This window comes from Megascapheus bottae, chromosome 1 (genome assembly GCF_031878675.1).
Source record: "Megascapheus bottae isolate mThoBot1 chromosome 1, mThoBot2.hap1, whole genome shotgun sequence".
NCBI lineage: Eukaryota > Metazoa > Chordata > Mammalia > Rodentia > Geomyidae > Megascapheus > Megascapheus bottae.
The window spans coordinates 4,731,497-4,752,880 of record NC_143509.1 but is presented as its reverse complement, the minus strand read 5'-3'; the positions used below and the strand labels follow the sequence as shown (position 1 = coordinate 4,752,880).

The window sequence follows — 21,384 nt, the reverse complement described above, 5'->3', positions numbered from 1 at the left end:
AATATTCACTGCACTAATGGATGGGAAACTGCTTCGTTCTCCTAACTCAATATTGCTCTAGTGGCTTGAACTACTGCTGGCCCTTCCCCCAGGGGAATCTTCCTGAAATCCTCCAGCCCAGTTTACAACCCAGAATCTCAATCTACACATGAAAGCCCACTCTCCAGCCCTCTCAGTGAATGGGCTTCCTAGAGCCTAGGGCAGGGCACTGGCTCCAAAAGTAGGCTCCTAGACAGAGACATGCATCATAAATGTGTAAATTCTTGGATCTCTCCTGCTGCCCTGGAACCTGTTCCCCACACTACATTACAAGGATGGGCTGTACTGTCAGGTGACCTTGCCCTAGCCAGCCATTACCTTCTTTGCTTTCCAACACAACTGCGTGTCACTGGGGCACATATGGAGACAAAAGCCTGAGGAACAAGGCATCCGAGATTGAGAAGATTCTAGAAGTAGAGAATTGCCACAATTCACAAACACTAGTATACTGTACTGCATAGATGGTGCAAAATGCAAGCTTGTAAATACTTGACTTTCAAGTAATTAGTGGTGACAATTCCTGGATTTGTGTTTTATTTTCTATCAAGATGTTTTTGTTTTTGAGCAGTTGTCCAGGTGACAAAGAAGCACAAAATCTAACCCTCGTTACAGATTTTCTTCTACTTAGAATCTCAGAAGATCCAAAATTACAACCCATGCTTTTTGGACTCTTCCTGTCCATGTATTTGACCACCTTACTGGGAAATCTGCTCATCATCCTGGCCGTCAGCTCAGACCCCCATCTCCACACCCCCATGTACTTCTTCCTCTCCATCCTCTCCTTGGATGACATCTGCTTCATCTCCACCACCGTACCCAAAATGCTGGTGAAACTCCTGAGTCCCAGCAGAGCCATCTCCTGGGCAGGCTGCCTCACACAGATGTGTCTCTTCACCATTTTTGGCTGCATGGATGCTATGCTTCTTACTGTGATGGCCTATGACCGCTTTGTGGCCATCTGTCACCCCCTGAATTACCCTCTCATCTTGAACCCTCGTCTCTGTGTCTCCTTGGTTCTGCTGTCATTTTTCACCAGCTTCTTGGAAGGACAGCTGCACATATGGATGGCATTGCAGATGACCGATTTCAAGGAATTGGAAATCCCAAGTTTCTTCTGTGACCCTTCTCAAGTCCTGGATCTTTCCTGTAAGCACACATTCACAAATGGTACCTTCAAATATGTTGTTGCTACCATATATGGATTTCCTCCAATCTTTGGAATCCTTTTCTCTTACTATAAAATTATTTCTTCAGTTCTGCGAATTCCATCATCAGGTGGGAAGTACAAAGCCTTCTCCACCTGTGGCTCTCACCTCTCAGTTGTGTGTTTATTCTTTGGGACAGGATTGGGAGTTTATTTTGCATCAGCGGTGTCACATTCTCCCCAGGGCAGTGCTGTGTCCTCAGTGATGTACACAGTGGTCACTCCTTTCCTGAACCCCTTCATCTACAGCCTGAGGAACAGGGAACTCAAAAGAGCCCTGAGCAGGTTGTACAAACCAGGAGCTGACATCAGGAGGTAGGAAATACATCTGTAATATGGTTTTGCAGAAGGAAGAATAGTTGACCCTCAGTCCTGTAAATCCTACATCTCTGAACAGATTATTTGTATTCTCTGATTTCATTAGTATCATTAATGACACACGAATACTGGAGAAAGTTTCTGGCTAGGTCAAGGTGTTTCTTGAAGTAGGGGTTCCGTTTTTTGTGTTTTTTTCATATATTTTTATTGTAATTAATAAAAGGGTTACATTATATTCACCGATAGAAGGTAAATTACTTCACGAATATTGATACCCTTTCTCATGACATGGTCTCCATTTCCCTTCCCCTCTCTCCCCGCTCCTCTTGATTTTCCCCTTCTTCTCCTATTTCAAATAACCAATTAAGCATATATAAGATATATCAGATAACAAGGTGAAATATTGTAACAATATGAAATAACCAAGGGACAGCAAAAGAGATGAGATGTAACAGTATATTAAGGACAATAATAACTCATTATATAGCTTTTGTTTCCTTGTCCTGGAGGTCCTTACATTTAGTGTCATACTATTTGGCCTAATGTCTCCAGATTTTGTTCTATTGTAAATCTCTGCTAGGAGAGCCCAAGTTTTCTACTGATTATTACAAATGAGGAAAACCATTGAGCCTATGTTTCTTTGAGTGTGGCTTACTTCACTTAATATGGTTTGGTAATGCATAAATTTTAAATTTGTATAGGCAGCACATGTCTGGAGATGGTTGCCCAACAAACTGAATTTTACAGTGGTTGAGATGTGAATTTTCTATCATGGATAACTTATCTCGATCAAAGGGCACAAATGGACATCTTTTCTATTTTGGTAGCACTGGTACTTGAACTCAGGGCTTTCTTCTGTCTTGGCAAATGATGTACAATCAGATTTTTTGTTTGTTTGTAGTCATTGTATAGAAAGAATTTAGGGGTTATTAATGCACAGGTGTGTTCAGACACTCATATCTCATGGTCAGCCTCTAGCTGCTGACTAATGAAAGCAAGGTGGGTACTTTTTGCTCTTGTTAGCTTGCTTGTTTGCTTGTTCATTTGTACCTGTCCTCGGGCTTGAACTCAGGGCCTGGACACTTTCCCTGAGCTTTTTTGCTCCAGGCTATTATTCTCCTACTTCAGACATAGCTCGACCTCTTGCTGTCTCTGTGTGTATGAGTGTGTGTGGTATGTGTGTGTGTGTTTAATTGGATATAAAATTCTAATGGACTTCCCAGCCACGGATGGCTTTGAAATGAAATTCCCAGGTCTATGCCTCCTGAGTGTGTAGGATTCTGGGTGTGAAGCACAGGCACACAGAGAAAGCAATAAATGAACATTACTTGTGACTTGGTAGGAAAATGAATATATAAGCTATTTTACATTGATGAAAGTTTATTGATTTAGAGAACACGGTTGAGACAAATCAAATGATGTAAGATAAATAATGTAAAAGGCATGCCTCATCATGTATTTTTACTTATGGAGAGATGAATGTGTTTTGGTGTCACTTGTGTGCTTGGCTCTCCACATATACTTAATTGAAACATTTTAACAAAAGTTTGTATTTCACAGAAAACATGGATCGTATATCATTTAATAATTCGAGTAAGCTACTTTCTCTCTTTAACACTTTTTATCTTGACTTACTTGCAGCAACAGATTTCAGATTAACATGTCCCTGTACTTGTATAATGTATGTTCATCTGAGTCATCTGTTCCATCATTCTCCTCTTCCACCTGCCTTATCACCAATAGACACATTATTATCCAGATTTCATTTTTAAACAAATAAACAGTGAGTATTATCACAGCATTGTCCTTTGGCTACTTGTTTCCATTCATTCCACTACTTCCTAATGGAACTCCACTCCAGATACTGATATTCGGGATATTTCTGTTGTTAAATTCTCTGGGGACTATTTGATAGACTTAAAACTTGGAATTGAATTCCTGCATATGCTGTAATTAGCCATATTTTTGCCAGTCCTGGTGTTTGAACACAGGGTCTGGACATGTCCTTGGGCTTTCTCAAGGCTGCAGCTCAAGGCCACATGAATCACAGCACCACTTCCAGCTTTTTCTATGTATGTGGTACCGAGGAATACAATCAGATCTTTGTGAATGCTAGACAAAGAGTCCATCAACAGGCCAAACTCCTGGACCTCATTAGCCATATTTTAGAGGCTGTCATCTGGGCATAGAACTTGGAAGCTTTGCTGTCCAGAGGACACGGCTAAAATCTATTGTATTGGACATTCTTTCCCCTCATCCATGTTAGTGAGTTCATTGAGATTTGTAAGCTTTGGATCAATTTTCTAATTGGGCATCTCTCTCATTTCTCTCAGAGTTCCAGGAAGAGAATATCCTACTTAGGGCATTATAGACTGATCACAAAACAGAGCCACAGGGGTCACAGTTAGAGACCAGTATAGGAAGTGCAATAATCAGATAGATGATTGAAAAGGAAGAAACCCAGTAACTAAATGTCAATCACCATTGCCTACATGCCAGGAATCCTTTGCTACACTGTCAGCAGATTCCTCAATTCCTGAAATTACTTCAGGAAGAAACAGATATCATATCGGGGATCTTGATTTATTTCTATGTAGGAGACTGAAGACTTCATGTTTTTTTAAGTATAATTCAGTCCCAGCCCTGGTGTCTCATACCTGGAATCCTAGCTACTTAACTGGCTGAGTTCTATAGATAGAGGTTCAAAGCCAGCATGGGCAGCAAAGACCTGTGAGCTCTCATCTTCAATTAGCTACCAGGAAGCCAAAAGTGGAGTTTATTACTGAACTGTTTGAGCTTTCCTTTGGGCAGGAAAGTCTCAAGACCTGTACCCAGGCCTAGAGTCAAAATCCTAGGACACTCATGGACACACACACACAAACTCACACACACACACACACACACACACACACACACACACACGGCAGGGGGAGAGAGACAGGCAGACAGACAGAAAGACAGACAGACAGACAGACAGAATTAGAAAACAAAGCAATGATGCAGAATCTCCTGGGAGACTGCAGGCACATTGGATCAAAATGAAGTTCACAGATTTAAAACAAATCACTGCTGTGAACTATCCTGTAATGCAGAATAACCTGTATTTTCTCTGATCAGAAAGCACTGCATATAATGTTCTAACATAGTTGAGTATCTACAATGAATACAAAAATGGTAATAAATGAGACAAAAAAATCTAGGATTGTGTTTGTCACAAGTGAAAACTGTGGGACAGAATGTCGATATCAACTATGCGTATTTGAGTTCAAAATGATTGTGGAATTCTGACTTCTTCATTATGCATTGCTCTCTCTTTATATCAAAGGTCTCCAATTAATGCAGAGTTGTGCAATCTAACACACATCTCTGAATTTTATCTCCTGGGACTCTCAGATGGCCCTGAGCTACAACCCATGCTCTTTGGGCTCTTCCTGTCCATGTACCTGATCACTGTGCTCAGAAATCTGCTCATCATCCTTGCCGTCACATCTGACCCTCACCTCTACACACCCATGTACTTCTTCCTCTCCATCCTGTCCTTGGCTGACATTGTCTTCACCTCCACCACCGTCCCCAAGATGCTGGTGGACATCCAGACTCACGGCAGAGCCATCTCCTATGGGGGCTGCCTCACCCAGATATCTATTTTTGTCACTTTTGGTTGTATGGATCTTTTCCTTCTTAGTGTGATGGCCTATGACCGCTTTGTGGCCATCTGTCACCCGCTGAATTACCCTCTCATCAGGAACCCTCATCAATGTGTTTCCTTGGTTATGCCATCATTTGTTAACAGCATCTTGTTGGACAGATGCACGTGTGGATGGCCTTACATATGACTGATTTCAAGGAAGTGGAAATCCCAAGTTTCTTCTGTGATACTTCTCAAGTCCTGGATCTTTCCTGTAAGCACACACTCACAAATGCTATCTTCAAATATGTTGTTGCTACAATATATGGATTCCTAAAATCTTTGGAATCTTTTTTCTTATTATAAAATTATTTGTTCAGTGCTGAGAATTCCATCAACAGGAGGGAAGTACAAAGCCTTCTCCACCTGTGGTTCTCACCTGTCAGTGCTGTGTTTTTTCTTTGGGACAGGATTGGGGGTCTACTTTGCATCGGCCATGTCACATTCTCCCAGGAGCATCACTGTGTCCTCAGCAATGTACACAGTGGTCATTCCTCTCCTGAATCCCTTCATCTACAGCCTGAGGAACAAGAACCTCAAAAGTGCCAGGAAGAGGTTGTTCAAACCAAGAGTTGTTTTGCAGAAGCAACAAAGTTGACATGGAATCAGATAAATTCTACCTGTTTGAATACCTAATTGTTCTAGTTTCATTAGTACAATTCATTATTGGAAAAGAATCTATCAAGATAGATTCTTAATGGAAGAATGTATCTTTTTAATGTTTAAAATGTTAGTTTGTAAAGAATGATGAATGTCTGCAGATGGTGGGCCCAACAAAGAATGTTGCAAGGATTGAGTGGCAAGTTTGTAATATGTAAAATTTACCTCAATAAAATTGGACAGAAACATGCCTTTTTGTTTTTCTTTTTTAAGCAGTCTTTGAAGTAATAACTTTCTAATTGGTAGTCAGATATCCTGCCTCCTGCACTTTGGTTTTGAGTTATTTTCAACTTATAAGTTAGTCCCCTAATTGTTTCCTCTAATGCATTTTTTTATTTTAAAGGTGATATGTAGATGGGCTACCATTATCTAATTCAAGTAAAAAGTGCATTTCTTTCTGGACAGTGTAATTCCTTCCTTCCCTTTCTTCCACAATATCTTTCAAAGAAAATTGGAAATCTTGTTTCCTAGTGAAATTATTTGAGGATAGACAAACCTAATCCACTGGCACCTACATTTGGTTCTAGGCTGCTTGATTGTCTGGGTACATGAACTCTATGATATGGGGGTCTCGTAATGCTTGAGTGAGCTGGAGGAAGCAATGAAAGAGCAATCCATTACCTAAACAACAGGGATGTGAGTGGTGCCTTGGAAAGACATTGGAGTGTTCATCTCAAATTCACTTGTAGAAAAACCAGGAGTAAGGGATATCGGCTTGGACTTGGCCTTCCAAGACTCAACCAGCCATCACTAGCCCACACGTTATCCCATCCTTCATCTGTCAGCTGCATTCTTACCGTGCACTTATCACTGTCAAGACAGCGACACTCAGGGACATCAACTGGTGGATCTGAAATGCAGTGAACAGTCCCCATCTATGAAAGGAAGGTTCTTTCATGGATATACCTAACATCAAGTGTTGGTTAATGCACAAACGCAAAGGACTAGCCTGCCTTGCTGGGTCAGTCCAGGCCAAGCTGAGCAGTCACCCAAAGTGTGGAGCATCTGATGGGACTGGCTGAGACCACTGCATCCCATGTCAACTACTTTTTACGTACTTGCTTTACTTTTCAACTCAAGAGGTTCCTGCAAGAAACATTTCTGTATGCAATTTTCACCGCAAAGTCTTTCCATGGATTTCAATGGCAGTTTCCTATGAAGTCTTTACATACTTGTATATGTATGGTACATTGTGGTACTAATACTTTGGAACATTTTGGAGAAAACTTATATCCCCTTAACTCCATTAATGTCCCAAGAGTTCCATGAAATATAAATAAGCAAGTCCATAACGTACTCAACATTTCCCTATGTCAAAACCTGCTGTACTTGGACACTTCAACTAGCAGATCCAATGTCTAACATCAGAATTATCAGTGATGATGTTTAAGACAAGTGACAATTGTAGTGCTTTGCCTACACTGCCTTAGTTTTTATTCTTACTGTCTGTTAATAATTTGTATATATGTGTGAAATAATATTGTTCTTAGGACATCATTATCTCATTGTGGCATCACACAACTAGTGCAAAATCATAATTTGTGACATCACATCGATGGAATGACATCACTGACCTACCACAACATCCTAACCATTGTGACATCACATGGCTATTTTTACAACCGAGAAGCTTGACCTCATGTCCTGATTTTAGCCTAAGAAAGTTTCAGGCATGACAGGCATTGTGAGAGTAAAAAAGATAATCATGACCTCACATCAGAATTTTGGCATCATTGTGCCATTGTGATGTCACTGTCACATTGTGGCATCATAAACCTACTGTGACACCACAGTGCTTGTGGCAATCCATTAATTAAAACTGAATTAAAAACATCAGTGCCTCACACGTGGAGATTAAAGAAACCCCTGCATTATTCATAGTCTCATGCTCACAATTCACACATATGCCCAGATACTATTTGTATAGGTTTCTAGTTATGAATATGGAGAGGTAGTACTTTTCTGATCATAATATCTGAGCTATTCTAAGTATAAATATATGAACAATTACAATTTCATGGATTGACATAAAAAATAATTGTAACACCAGTGGGTTTTTCTCTCCAATAGCAGGGCTTAAATTCAGGATCTCCTGTTTCTATCCTGTTTGCTTAGCTTGTTTGCTCATTTGAACTACATCTCCAGCCTGCCTTTTTGCTGAATAATTAAAATGGGTTTCAAACTTTTTTTTTCTAGCCAGACTAACTTAATGACATTTACAGGACAGATAGAAAATCCTGGAAATAGAAGAGGAAAATGCAAGTGACACAAGAAGTAAGTAAAAGTACACCTATATCATTGACATATATTCAAAAGAACTGGTTTGGCTTGGCTCTGATATTAAGCTTCGCCAAATCCTGGACTTGTGATAAGCCATGCACAAGGAAGCAAGTTATGATTTTATGAGGCCCAAACCACTGCTTTGTATGAATTGGGTTGATACATTACATTAGGCCACAGGAGAAGTTATCTAGGCCTATCTCTGAAGGCATACTCTACTGGTCTGTCCTGACCGGCTCATTTCCATAACACAGGAAGATGGCATACTGTGGTGGGAAGGTCGATTCTATAACAATATTAACGTAAAAGAGTCTGAACTTTACTCATTTAGTGTTTTGAGGGTCTGGGGTTTGAACTTAGCCTGGGCACTGTCTCTGAGCTCTTAGGCTCAAGGCTACCACCCTTCCCATGGGCCTGGATTCTGTCACTGAGCTCCTCACCTCAAATCTACCACCCTACCCTTTAGCCAAGGCCCCCTTCCATTTTCTAGAGGTTAATTGGAGAAAAGAGTCATAGGTCCTTTTGTGCCCCAGCTGGCTTTTAACCTTGATCCTCAAATCTCAGTCTCCCTTGGAGCTAAGATAAGTGTCTGAAGTTTGTTTGAGTTCTTCTCCAGTATATCCTTAGTTGATACTTTTACTGTTGTTGACAGAAAGCATCTTTCTGTCTATCCCTATGTTCATGGCAAAAAGTTATTTCACTCCAACAATGTATATTTCACCTTCATAGACCAACTATTAGAAATTTATAATAGTGGCTTTTCTCTTCCAGTAAATTATAGCCTTAGACTGAGGGTATAACATCAGTCTAGTATTTCACTGGCACTTAGGTCAGTTTTATATTGTAGACCAACCAAAAAAACTACATGATTGAGTGTTGGGTCTTCAGTACCAATGAATTGAGTAACTAAATCTTTACAGTAGAAAATTATTTGTTGAGGTTTCCTTGCTTAAGGATGGTGCTTTACTACTGAGTCAAAACTCTCATTTCCTCATTTTTTGAAGGGGGTATGCATTTTGAGGAGCTTACATCATTAGGGAAAACAGGCCCCTGCACTTCTCACACAGCCTTGTTGGAACCATGAACTTCAGATTGCCATTTCCAGAGGAGCTAGGATTGCTAACTTGAGCCAAAGGTCATCTACCCTTTCCTGTGTTTTGAACACATTTAATTACTGTCCCCTCACCAGAGGGCCACTGAGTAGACAGTACAAAATCTGAGTCAGAGACACAAAGACAGAGAGAGGGGGGGGGAAATGATTGTGTGTGTGTGTGTGTGTGTGTGTGTGTGTGTGTGTGTGTGTGTGTGTGTAGATTATGGCCTAACCAGATATTCCCTGTGATATGAATTTCCCGGGATATATTGTAAGAATTCAATTCTGTAATGGTGGAAAAAACTATTTCTTAGATTTGGATAGCCTAATACACTTGGTTAAGCACCAGGACCAGAGTCCAAGAACTAAATTCAGAAATAAATAGTGACACCAATTTTAAAAACTTAAAAATATTTGGTAAATAAGAGTTAAAAACATTTAAAGTACATCACTGGGATAGATGATTGATAGAAAGGCAGGGGACACAGTGTGGGTTTCGGCCTATGAGGTGGTAGAGACACACTGGAGCCAGGTGGTTCACCAGCAGGCTGCTGGAGAAAACGGCAATTTCTGTCCTTGAAAGCACTGGGAGGAGGGCAGAGCGAAGAGGAGGAACACACAGAGGAGTATTTCCATGGCCAATGGCACCACTTCTGGGGGCCTAGCATATCTAAAGGGACCACCTGTGTCTTCACCACACCGTTTTCACCTAGAGGGTTCAACCTAGCAGGCGGCGGGGGTTCAAGACATTGCCCATCATCCCACTCAGGTCATCACATCACCAGCTCTGCAGTCAGCAGTACAGACCCCGCTGAGCCCGGCTTCTCCTTCCTGTCCCCTACAGTGCTAGACAGTGGTTGTGTGAGGCATTCCCATTTCCCCTACTTCATTCTGCAGAACATCTATCACAGACCCAGAAAAAGATCCAGAGAGGCTGTGTAAACTTGCTCAGAAGGAAATTCCTCCCCCTAATCAGCCCACTTTCTACCTGACCAGAAGCAACCTTCTGCAGGTAGGCTCAACTTGCTCAAAGACAGCACTTACCTATCCTGATTCAGTTCTGGTCAAGTTTACAGTGGATTCAGGTTTAATGAGGGTTCATTTTGTACACAGAACATAAAATACTCACTTGTGGTGCCAACCTGTTTCAGTTAACATGACAAACACTTCACCAGTCTCTTTCAACTAGTGCCAACTAGGTTCAGTAGGTCCAGCAATGGGACAACAACTCACCACCACCTCAGCTCAGATGTACAGCCATGTCCATCTCACCCACAGGCCTAGAAAAGGCCCATACACACCGGCAGAGTTCAACATCCATAACAGACAAAAAATATTCCCGACCTTCAGAGTTAAAGTTATTCATATTCTCTTGCCAATGGTTTTCTTCTTGATGAAAAATGACCTTGAGTGCACATGACTTCATCTACTCATCCAGTTCATGACAAGGCAATATTGACTCCAAACCTACCTGCCCACTGAGGGTGGATGAAAGCTCCAGGCTAAACTATAGGGTTCCTGTGAGGGAGCCAGTGTCCAGCTTCAGGAGGCAAAAACCACTGGCACAAGACACTCACCTCTGAGCCCATCAGAACTGCAGCCGTTCAAAATGAAGGTGGGTGCAGACCAGGCATATTAGCTACTGTAAGAAGCCTTGAAATGACAATACAGACCTCAAAAGTACCCAGTCTCTCAGAATATATGCTTGTGCTTGAAGAAGAACAAATTAGAAAAGTTCCACAGAAGTATTTGTTTAGACTCTTCATATATTCCAGGAGAAACTCAAAGGTCAAATGAATTTCATTCAACTTTTTCCTTCTCTATCATTGCCCCTTCCAGGAAAATTATTTTTTTCATATATTTTTATTGTAATTAATAGAAGGGTTGAATTACATGCACCAGAAAGAAAGTGCCTTACTTCACAAACATTGATACCCTTTCTCATGTCTTGGTTCTCATTTCCCTCCCACCACCCCACCCCTCATCTTGTTTTCCTCCCTTCCCTATCCAACCTCAAATAACCAAATACTCATATATACAATATATCAGATAACCAGATGAAATCCTGTAAGAATATGAGATAACCAAGGACAGCAAAAAAGATGAGAGATAACATAGTACATGAGGGACAACAATCATTCATTATATGGCTTTTGTTTCTATATCCTGGAGGTCTTTCATTTAGTGTCATTCTATATGGCCTTATGTATCTAGGTTTTGTTCTATTGTAGATCTCTACTTGGAGAGCCAAAGGTTTCTACTGATTATGACAAATGAGGGAAACATTGAGCGGATGTTCCTTTGTGTCTGGCTTACTTCACTTAATATAATTTTTTTCTAAGTCTTTCCATTTCTTCCAGGAAATTCTTAGAGTCTAAAATACCATTGTAATTTTCTTCTTTGCACATTCTATTTACATCAATTGCATTGAGAAACTCACAGGCACTACTCATCTGCAGAAAAAATAATTTATGCTCCAGAACTGAATCTTTGCATCTGTCTATAAATACTCAGTCTCCAGAATCCTAAGGCTCTTAACTACTGTGCAACGAGGGAACAAGATGGGGAATTAATTAGCCAATTACTCTTCACATTTTCCACATGGAAGAAGAAGCAGAGAGCTGCCTAATTGTTCCATTTAGTTAAGTATCCTACCCAAGTCCTGGGTTACGAGGATCCTGCTGCCCAGCCTCCTTAGAGTTCTGCTAATGTCCCTGTTCCTCAGGCTGTAGATGAAGGGGTTCAGCATGGGGGAGACCACTGTGTACATCACCACGAGCTTCTTGGAGCCATGGAACACAGTGGAACCACAGTATGCACCAAGCAAGGTGCCATAGAAAAAGCAAACCACCGACAGGTGAGCCCCACAAGTGGAGAAGTCTTTGTGCCTCCCACTTTCTGTGGGGATCCTGAGGATGGAAGAGATAATTTTGTAGTAAGAGTAAAGGATCCCTGAAAGAGGAAATAGCCCAAAGATGACAGTACTTACATATATGAACAAGTTATTTGTAAGGGAACCAGAATAGGACAGTTTAAATATTGGAGAAGCATCACAGAAGTAATTTGGGATTTCCACACTTTTAAAGCAAGTGAATTGTAAGATCAATATATTGTGTGATTGGGAATCCAGAAAACTAAACAAAGCAGACACCAGTACTAAGATGCGGCAGCAGCGAGGGTTCAAGAGGACAGGGTAGTGCAGGGGGTGACAGATGGCCACAAAGCGGTCATAGGCCATGACAGTCAGAAGCATGTCATCCATGCAGCCAAAAAAGAGGAAAAAGACATCTAGGTGATGCAGCCCCATAGGAAATGGCTCTGCTGTGATTCTGGATGTTCACCAGTGTCTTGGGGACCGTAGTAGATGTGAAGCAGATGTCAGCCAAGGAGAGGTTACAGAGGAAGAAGTACATGGGGGTATGGAGATGAGGGTCAGAGCTGACGGCCAAGATGATGAGCAGATTTCCCAGCACGGTGGTCAAATACATGAGGAGGAAGATCCCAAAGAGGACTGGTTGTAGTTCAGGGTCATTTGAGAGTTCCAAGAGATAGAACTCAGAGACTGTGGTTAGATTTTCTGCTTTAAGATCACTTGGACAGCTGCTTAAAGAAGAAATGTCATTAGAAAAACAAAATGTGTGTCCAGGAATGCTCAACTGTACGTACCTGATATCCATATATTTATGTTTAAATGTGTAATATACTTGATGTGCAGTGTACTTAGAAATATTTCTCTGTCATGGCAATCCCCCACTTCTAGCCTCTTCTCACCCAGAAGTTTGCCTATCCTCCTGTCCTAATGGTGAACAGCATTGTTAGAAATCACAGAACAATTTTTAAATGGGGTTGTTGTTTCTTGGACGGTTTACTTTGGGGAGGTTTAATTTGTTGAGTTCTAGAGAGACTTATCTGAAGAAGAAATAAGAATAGCCAGTAGACACATGAAGAGATGCTCTCCATCTCTGGCTATAAAATAAATACAAATCAAAACAACTTTGAGATTCCACCTCACTCCAGTTAGAATGGCCATGATCAAGACATGTAATAACAGCAGATGCTGGTAGGTATGGGTCCAGAAGGGAACACTACTACACTGTTGGTTGGAGTGTAAGTGTGTTGAGCCACTGTAGAGAGCAGTATGGAGAGTCCTCAAAGGGCTAAACATACAGCTTCCCTGTGACCAAGCAATCCCATTTGTGGGCATCTACCCAAATGTCCATAAACAAGGCCCCAGTAAATCTACCACCACAGCCACGGTCACTCAGCATCACGGTCACTCACCATAGCTAAGATATGGAACCAACCGAGAAGCCCCTCAATCAATTAACAGATCAAGAAAATTTGCTTCATATACATAACTGAATTCTATGAACCATGAGAAAGAATGGCATCAACCCATTCATAAGGAAATGGAAAGGCCTGGAATAATCATATTATGTGAAGCGAGACAGACCCAAAGAACCGTAGGCTGCATGGTTTCCCTCATTTGTGATAATTAGTACATGTCTAGGATTTTCCAAGTAGAGGATCACAATAGCTCAAATCCATGTGCGTATGACCATATAGGATGATGCTAAGGTCAATGAACTCCAGGATATGGAAACAAGAGGGTTTTCTTCATGATTTTAATATAGCATGTGAAGGTATTTCTTATTTCTAATGCCTCCCCCCATTATGATTTTTCCCTTCTTGTCACTGAATCTGATTTTGGTACCTGGTGAATTGTATAAATATATATATATATGTACTTGAATTAGGAAAGGGAAGCAAAAGAACAAAATGGTGAGACAAAAGACAAAGGCTAACCCCATGTAACAGTAACACACACAAGACCATGTGTTGAAAATGCACTCTACAACTGGGGATGTGGACAGAGGGAAAGTGAGAGAAAAACATGGGTGGGCTTAACAGTGTCCAACAAGAAATGTACTCATTAGATTACGTATGTAACTGTAACTCCTCTGTACATTATCCTGGCAACAAAATGAAATTGAAAAGGGAGAAGGGATAGTAATGTACTTAACTAAATTAATTTTTACGAAATCCAAAAACAGAACAGAAATGTGAGCTAGAGCATGTTGATATGATACTACAGCTTACTCATGTCTTGAGTCAAGAACAGATTCATTGAAGATCATTCTCATAAGAATCATCTAAAGGATACAGTTCCATCACTTATAATGCAGCTATTAACATAGTCGAATTTTACCATTCTGAGAAGAAATCCAGACCCCTGAACAGTCACTCCGTATTTCACTGCAACCCCAGGCAGACACAAATCTACTTCTGGTCCCCCTGTACTTGCCTATTCTGGTATTATGGCATTTGCAGGAAAATGGGTGGACCTGGAAATGTGCTATTGAGGAGAGTAAGTCAGGCTCAGAGACAAAGAACACTTGTGTTCTCTCAGACATGGCTGTTAGATGTCACTCATCAACATGCAATGATCAACATGTCAGTGCAGCTATACCCAAAGTGAGTAAAGTGTGAGGAGTAGGAGAGGATTCTGAGGGTGTCAACTCCTGGATTACTTAAGCTGCAGATTAATAAAAATGAACATCAGAAAGCAAAAACAGCTACTTAATATATATATATATGTGTGTGTGTGTGTGTGTGTGTGTGTGTGTGTGTGTGTGTGTGTGTATCCCTTCCGGGTTCCAGTGGCTCCTGCCTGCAATTGTGAGATCTGAGGAAGGCAGTTCCCAGTCAGCCTGAGCAAGAATGTCAGTAAGACTCTTACCTCCGAGGAACCACCAAAACAGCTGGAAATGGTACGAGCTATGGCTTGGGTGGTAAAGGGCCAACTTTGATCAAAACACCTTAAGGATATCTTGCAGGCCATGGGTAAAAAATCTGAAATCAGTGCAGGCATGCATACACACACACAAACACACAGGGAGGAAGTTGAAGCATATGAAATGAGAAAAACTGACATAAAACTGAGCTCAGAAGCGAGCACAGGGTAACATGTCAACCGTGGATCATTGTTGTGTGGTGTTCTTGTCACTAACAGTAGCAGTAGCAGTAGAAGCATCATCACCGTACATCTCCTCCTCCTCTTCCTCCTTCTCATCGTTATCAGCATCACCATCATCATCATCATCATCATCATCATCATCATCATCCTCTCAGTCAAGCTGTCCTCATGATCCACAAAACACACTTCCAAAGCCCTTCTCAGACATCCACCCTCAGCACTCACTCACTTAAGCCACCTCTCTCTTCAGCCATGACCTAGGTGGACAGATCTGAGGACCCCAGACCTGCTGTGCAGCACCAGTTCAGCCTCTGGCATCAGGGTGGATGTGAAGACACCATGGAAGCAGAGCTGGGGGATACTGACAAGGAGGAAGGAGATGGAGGAGCAGGGTCCTGCAGACAGGAGAGTGAAGGGCAGGGAACACAGGCTTCCCTCCACTTCTAGATGGCCTTGGAGGATTGAGGCCCACAGCTCCCAATTAGCCAAATTGAGCACATCAATGACCAAGTCTCTGTGGACATTTCAAAGAGAGAGCTGAGATGACATAAAGGAAATCCATGCTAGGTTCAAGATTCTTTGTCTATCCAGATGATTAATACACTAAAACGTCTATCACCTATGCTTATCTGATGGACAGGTAGCATGGACTTTTCACAATCCTTATAATTGATCTCCAAACTGGGGTGACTTTTAATAAATTTTCATTGTTCTCTATCCATACCATACATCTTCAGAAACATCATGATTCCATCTTCAAAGTTTATATTTTGTCCAATTTATTTTGTTTTATTATTCATATAAACATTTATTCAAATATTTCCTTGTCTTCCCACCCCAAATGCATACAGAAAACATTCCGTGATTTAAGGTTATCATTACAATACAAACCCTGATATTACAAATACAATACAGGTGAAGTGTTGAGAAGTTGGGTATTAATTTTACAGATCTGCCTATTCCCTTACAAACTGTACAATATCATTTTTTCTGATGTGAGTATAGAATTTCATTGTCCATATAGACCACATTTTCTTGATCCATTCATCCACTGAGGGGTATCTCGGTTGATTGCATATCTTGGATAAGTAAACAATGCTTCAAGGAAAATGGTGGTACTGGCAGTTGCAGTGGAGAAATGCTTGCAGTGCATTTTCATCAAATGGCTCAGAGTGGGAATGCTGGGTCACAGGGACTCTCTGTTCAGTCTTTTGAGGAATCTCCATAGCTTTTCAGAAATTTTACCAACAACATAGGAATGTCGCCTTCTGACCACATCCCCACCAGCATCTGTGATTACCAGTTTTCTTCATAATGGTCATCTAACTGAGGTTTGGTGGAATCTCAAGGTATTTTTTTAAATTTTTTATTGTAATTAATAAAAGGGTTACATGATATTTGCCTGATAGAAGGTGTATTAATTCACATACATTGATACCCTTTCACATGTCTTGGTACCCTTTCCCCTCCCCGCCACCGTCCCCCCGTCTTGGTTTTCCCCCCTTCCCTACCAAATTTCAAATAACCAAATACAAAGAAATTCAATATATCAGGCAACAAAGTGAGATACTGTAACAATATGAGATACCCAAGGGACAGCAAAGGAGATGAGAGACCTGGGGGTCCTTTCAATTAGCTTCATACTACATGGCCTTATGTATCAAGGTTTTGCTCTATTGCAGATCTCTGTTAGCAGAGCCCAAGGTTTCTACTTATTATGACAAATGAGGGAAACCATTGAGCCTAAGTTCCTTTGAGTCTGGCTTACTTCACTTAATATGATTTTTTCTAAGTCTTTCCATTTCCTAACAAATGGGTCGATGTTGTTTTTGTCTAACAGCAGCATAGAATTCCATTCTGTACAAATACCATAACTTGTTGATCCACTCATCAACTGAGGGACATCTAGGTTGGTTCCATATCTTTGCTATGGTGAATAGTGCTGCAATGAACATTGTTGTGCTAGTGGATTTAGTATGCCCTAGATGCTGGATGGTTGGGTAAATGCCAAGTAGTGGAATTGCTGGGTCATAGGGGAATTGTCTGTTTAGCCTTTTGAAGCACTGCCATACTGCTTTCCATAGTGGTTGAATGAGTTTGTACTCCCACCAACAGTGTAGTAGTGATCCCTCCTAGCCACATCCCCTCCAGCATCAGTTATTATTCGTTTTCCTGATCCTGGCCATTCTAACCGGAGTGAGGTGGAATCTTAGAGTTGTTTTGATTTGCATTTCTTTTATGACCAGAGATGTTGAGCATTTCTTCATGTGTCTATAGGCACTATTTGTTTCTTGTTCAGAGAAGACTCTCTTTAAGTCTTTGGCCCATTTTTTAATGGGATGGTTGTTACTTTGGAGATTAGTTTTGGAGTGATTCAATGTTTTGAGTTGTTGATATATTTTAGATATGAGGCCTTTGTCCGTTGTTTGGTTGGTGAAGATCTTCTCCCACTCTGTAGGCTTCCGAATTAATTTACTAGCTATTTCCTTTACCATAAAGCTCTGGAGAAACTAGGAATCCATGGAACATTCCTCAATGTAATAAAGGCTGTGTATAACAAACCCACTGCTAGTATTACACTTAATGGTGAAAATCTAAAGCCATTCCCTCTAAAATCAGGAATGAGACAAGGATGCCCACTCTCTCCACTCCTCTTTAACATAGTATTAGAATTCCTAGCAAGTGCAATAAGGCAAGAAGCCAGCATAAAGGGAATCCAAGTAGGGAAAGAGGAAATAAAACTATCCCTCTTTGCAGATGACATGATTCTGTATTTAAAGAATCCTATAGACTCTACTCCCAAGATACTTGAGCTGATTCAAAACTTTGAAAGGATAGCAGGGTATAAAATTAACCCTCAAAAATCAACTGCTTTCCTTTACGCCAACAGTGAGAGGAACGAGGCAATAATCAGGAAAGCAACTCCTTTCACCATAGCCTCAAAGAAAATAAAGTATCTAGGAATTAGCTTAACTAAGAATGTAAAGGACCTTTTTGATGAATACTTTAAAACCCTGAAAAAGGAAATTAAAGCAGAACTAAGGAAATGAAAAAACCTCCCATGCTCCTGGATTGGAAGAATCAACATTGTGAAAATGACAATCTTGCCAAGGGCTATCTACAAATTCATCGCAATACCCATCAATATCCCAATGGCATTCTTTAAAGAAATAGAAGAGGCAATTCAAAATTTCATATGGAATAATAAAAGACCCTGTATAGCAAAAACACTTCTTAGCAGAAAGGACAGCCCTGGAGAAATTTCAGTTCCAAACTTTAGACTCTATTACAGGGCTATAATTCTCAAAACAGCTTGGTACTGGCACAAGAACAGGCCTGAAGACCAATGGAATAGAACTGAGGACCCAGATATTAAACCACAGACCTATGGCCACCTAATCTTTGACAAGGGAGCCAAAAAAATAGAATGGAAGAAAGACAGCCTCTTCAACAAGTTGTGCTGGCAGAACTGGTTAAGCACCTGCAGAAAACTAAAGTTGGATCCTTCTTTGTCAATATGCACTAGAATTAACTCGAAATGGATGAAAGAACTGGAGGTAAAAGCTGACTCTCTGAAAATTTTACAAGAAGGCTTCTTTGGCACAGGTCGAAACTTTCTTAATAAGGACCAAAAATCACAACAAATCTCAAGGTTTATTGATTTGCATTTTTTGTCAGTCCTGGGCCTTGAACTCGGGGCCTTGGCACTGTCCGTAGACACTTTTTACTCAAGGTTAGTACTCTGCCATTTGAGCCACACTGCCACCTCCATCTTTTTCTATGGATGTGGTACTAAAGGACTTGAATCCAGGGCTTTGTGCATGGGAGGTGAGCACTCTAAAACTAGGCTACCCTCCCAGCCCCACTTCCTACTTTTTTTAATAATAAAAACAAAAAGATAATTTTTTTAAAAAGTGGACAGAAACAGATCATTTTGATTTTGGTAGCACTGGTGTTTGAACTCAGGGCTCTGTGATTTCTTGGCAAATTATGTACAACCTCCTTTTTTGTTTTTATTAATTTATAGATAGGATCTAGGACTTTTTAATGCACAGGTCTGGCTGGATGCTTATATCTCAGAGGTGAGCCTCTAACTGCTGGCTCATAAAAGCAAGGTGGATGATTTTTGTTGTTGTTTGCTTGCCTCTTTGCTTCGTTGTTTGTACCAGACCTGGAGTTTGAACTTAGGATCTGGACACTTTCCCTGAGCTTTTTTGCTCAGGGCTATTGTTCTACTTCTTGAGCCATAGCTTGAGTTCTTGCTGTGTGGGGGGGGGTTGTGTGTATGTGCTTAATTGGACATAAAATTTTGATGTACTTCCCAGCCCTGGATGGCTTTGAAACAGAAATTCTCAGGTCTCTGCCTCCTGAGTAGCTAGGATTCTTGGTGTGAAGCACAGGTGCACAGCTAAAAGTGTTTTACATCAGGGAAACAATAAACAAACATTATTTTTGACTTGGTTGTAAAATGAATACATAAGCTATCTTACATTGCAGAAGGTTCATTGATTTACAGAACGTGTTTGAGACATATCAAATGACAATATAAATAATATCAGGGTGTGGCTGATCATGTATTATTATGAACTATGGGGAGATGAATGTTTGCTGATGTCACTTTCATGTCACTTGTGTGATTGGCTCTCCCCATATAGTTAACTGGTACAATTTTATAAAAGTTTGCATTTCACCAAAATCACTGATGATAGTTGAAGTATATATAATTTAATAATAGGACTAAGCTACCTTCTCTCTTCCAAACTTTTATCTTGACTTCTTTGTAGAAAGATATTTCAAATTAATATGTCCACACCCTTGTATAATGTATATTCACACCTTTAATCTTAGCTACTCAGAGGGCAGAGGTCTGAGGATCTTGTTCAAAGCCAGCCAGGCAAAACAAAGCCCAGAGATTCTTATCTACAATTAATTCTTAGAAATCTGGAAACAGAACTGTGGCTCAAGGGTAGGGCACTATCCTTGAGCTGAAGAGGTCAGGGAGAGCACCCAGGTCCTGCGGTAGGGCAGTAACCTTGACCTGAAGTGCTCAGGGACAGGACCCAGGCCAGAGTTCAAGCACCATGACCCCCAAGCCCCAAAAAACATCCAAATTTCCTTTCTTACACACATGAACATTGAGTAGTATGACTGCATTCTCCCACAATTGTTTGTTTCCATTCATTCCTGTACCTCTTAATGGAATCCCACTCAGGACACTGATAGTGAGGATATTTCTGTTGATAAATATTCGGGGGACTACTCAAAAGACTTACAACTTGGAATTGCACTCCTGTATATCCTATAATTAACCATATTTTTTGCCAGACCTGGGACTTGAATACAGGGTCTGGACACTGTCCTTGGACTTCCTCAAGGCTAGAGCTCAAGTCTACTTGAGGCACAGCACCACTTCCATTTTTTTCTGTGCAAGTTGTACCGAGGAATCAAACCTGGGTCTTTCTGCTTGCCACGCAAATACTCTACCACCAAAACTCCTGGTCCCAATTAGCCATATTTTAGATGCTGTCCTTTGACACAATATTTGGAACCTTTGTTTACCAGACGACAAGGCTAAAATCTATTATTTTGGACATCCTTTTTTATTTTTCTACCCCTCCATAGATGTTAGTGAGTCGATTGAAAGCTTTGAATCAATTTTTGTGATTCTGAGTTCTGCAAATCAGGGTGCATGATGGTAGGAAAGCCCGTCATCAGCCTGTCCTCAAAATCTCCAACACCATATGACACTGCACTGGAAATCCTCCATCTCCACTTATATAGAATCCATTCTGTGATATTTTTTTCTTTTTAAAGATTTTAAGGCAGGGTCCCAGTGCCCTCCACTCTCCAGATCGAGTAGCCTGGGAGAGGAGCCTGGTGGGTGGGTGGGAGCTGGGCCTATACACACATGAAGAAATGCTCAACACCTCTGGTTGTCAGAGACCAAGGAGTTAAACGGAACAAAACAAAGACCCTCTAGCCTTGAGCAAATCGCATCTGGTTGAGTCATCTGCACAAAATACTTCTCGGAATAACCGCAGGTTGTTGCTTGGGTTAGCACAATGGCCAAAAGAACAGCCTGACCCACCCCTAACCTTGAGACTTCCCGTTCTTGTTATCACAAA

The 21,384-nt window shown here is 40.9% G+C and overlaps 1 protein-coding gene across 1 annotated transcript; it reads left to right on the top strand.

Annotated features, from left to right (window-relative positions):
* The first annotated feature begins 587 nt into the window (after positions 1-587).
* LOC150068088 (olfactory receptor 7E178-like) lies at positions 588-12,803 on the top strand. Its single transcript, XM_090339682.1, has 3 exons — positions 588-1,558; positions 10,180-10,294; positions 12,627-12,803. The coding sequence occupies exons 1-3, from the start codon at positions 588-590 to the stop codon at positions 12,801-12,803; spliced, it is 1,263 nt and encodes a 420-aa protein (XP_090195808.1).
* Positions 12,804-21,384: the final 8,581 nt, after the last annotated feature.

Excerpts from the sequence above, each read along its gene's own strand:
- LOC150068088 (XM_090339682.1), top strand. The coding sequence starts at position 588 with ATGTTTTTGTTTTTGAGCAGTTGTCCAGGTGACAAAGAAGCACAAAAT. Across the intron at positions 1,559-10,179 it reads CCAGGAGCTGACATCAGGAG|AACATCTATCACAGACCCAG; the intron begins GTAGGAAATACA and ends TTCATTCTGCAG. Across the intron at positions 10,295-12,626 it reads CCAGAAGCAACCTTCTGCAG|TGTCTTGGGGACCGTAGTAG; the intron begins GTAGGCTCAACT and ends GATGTTCACCAG.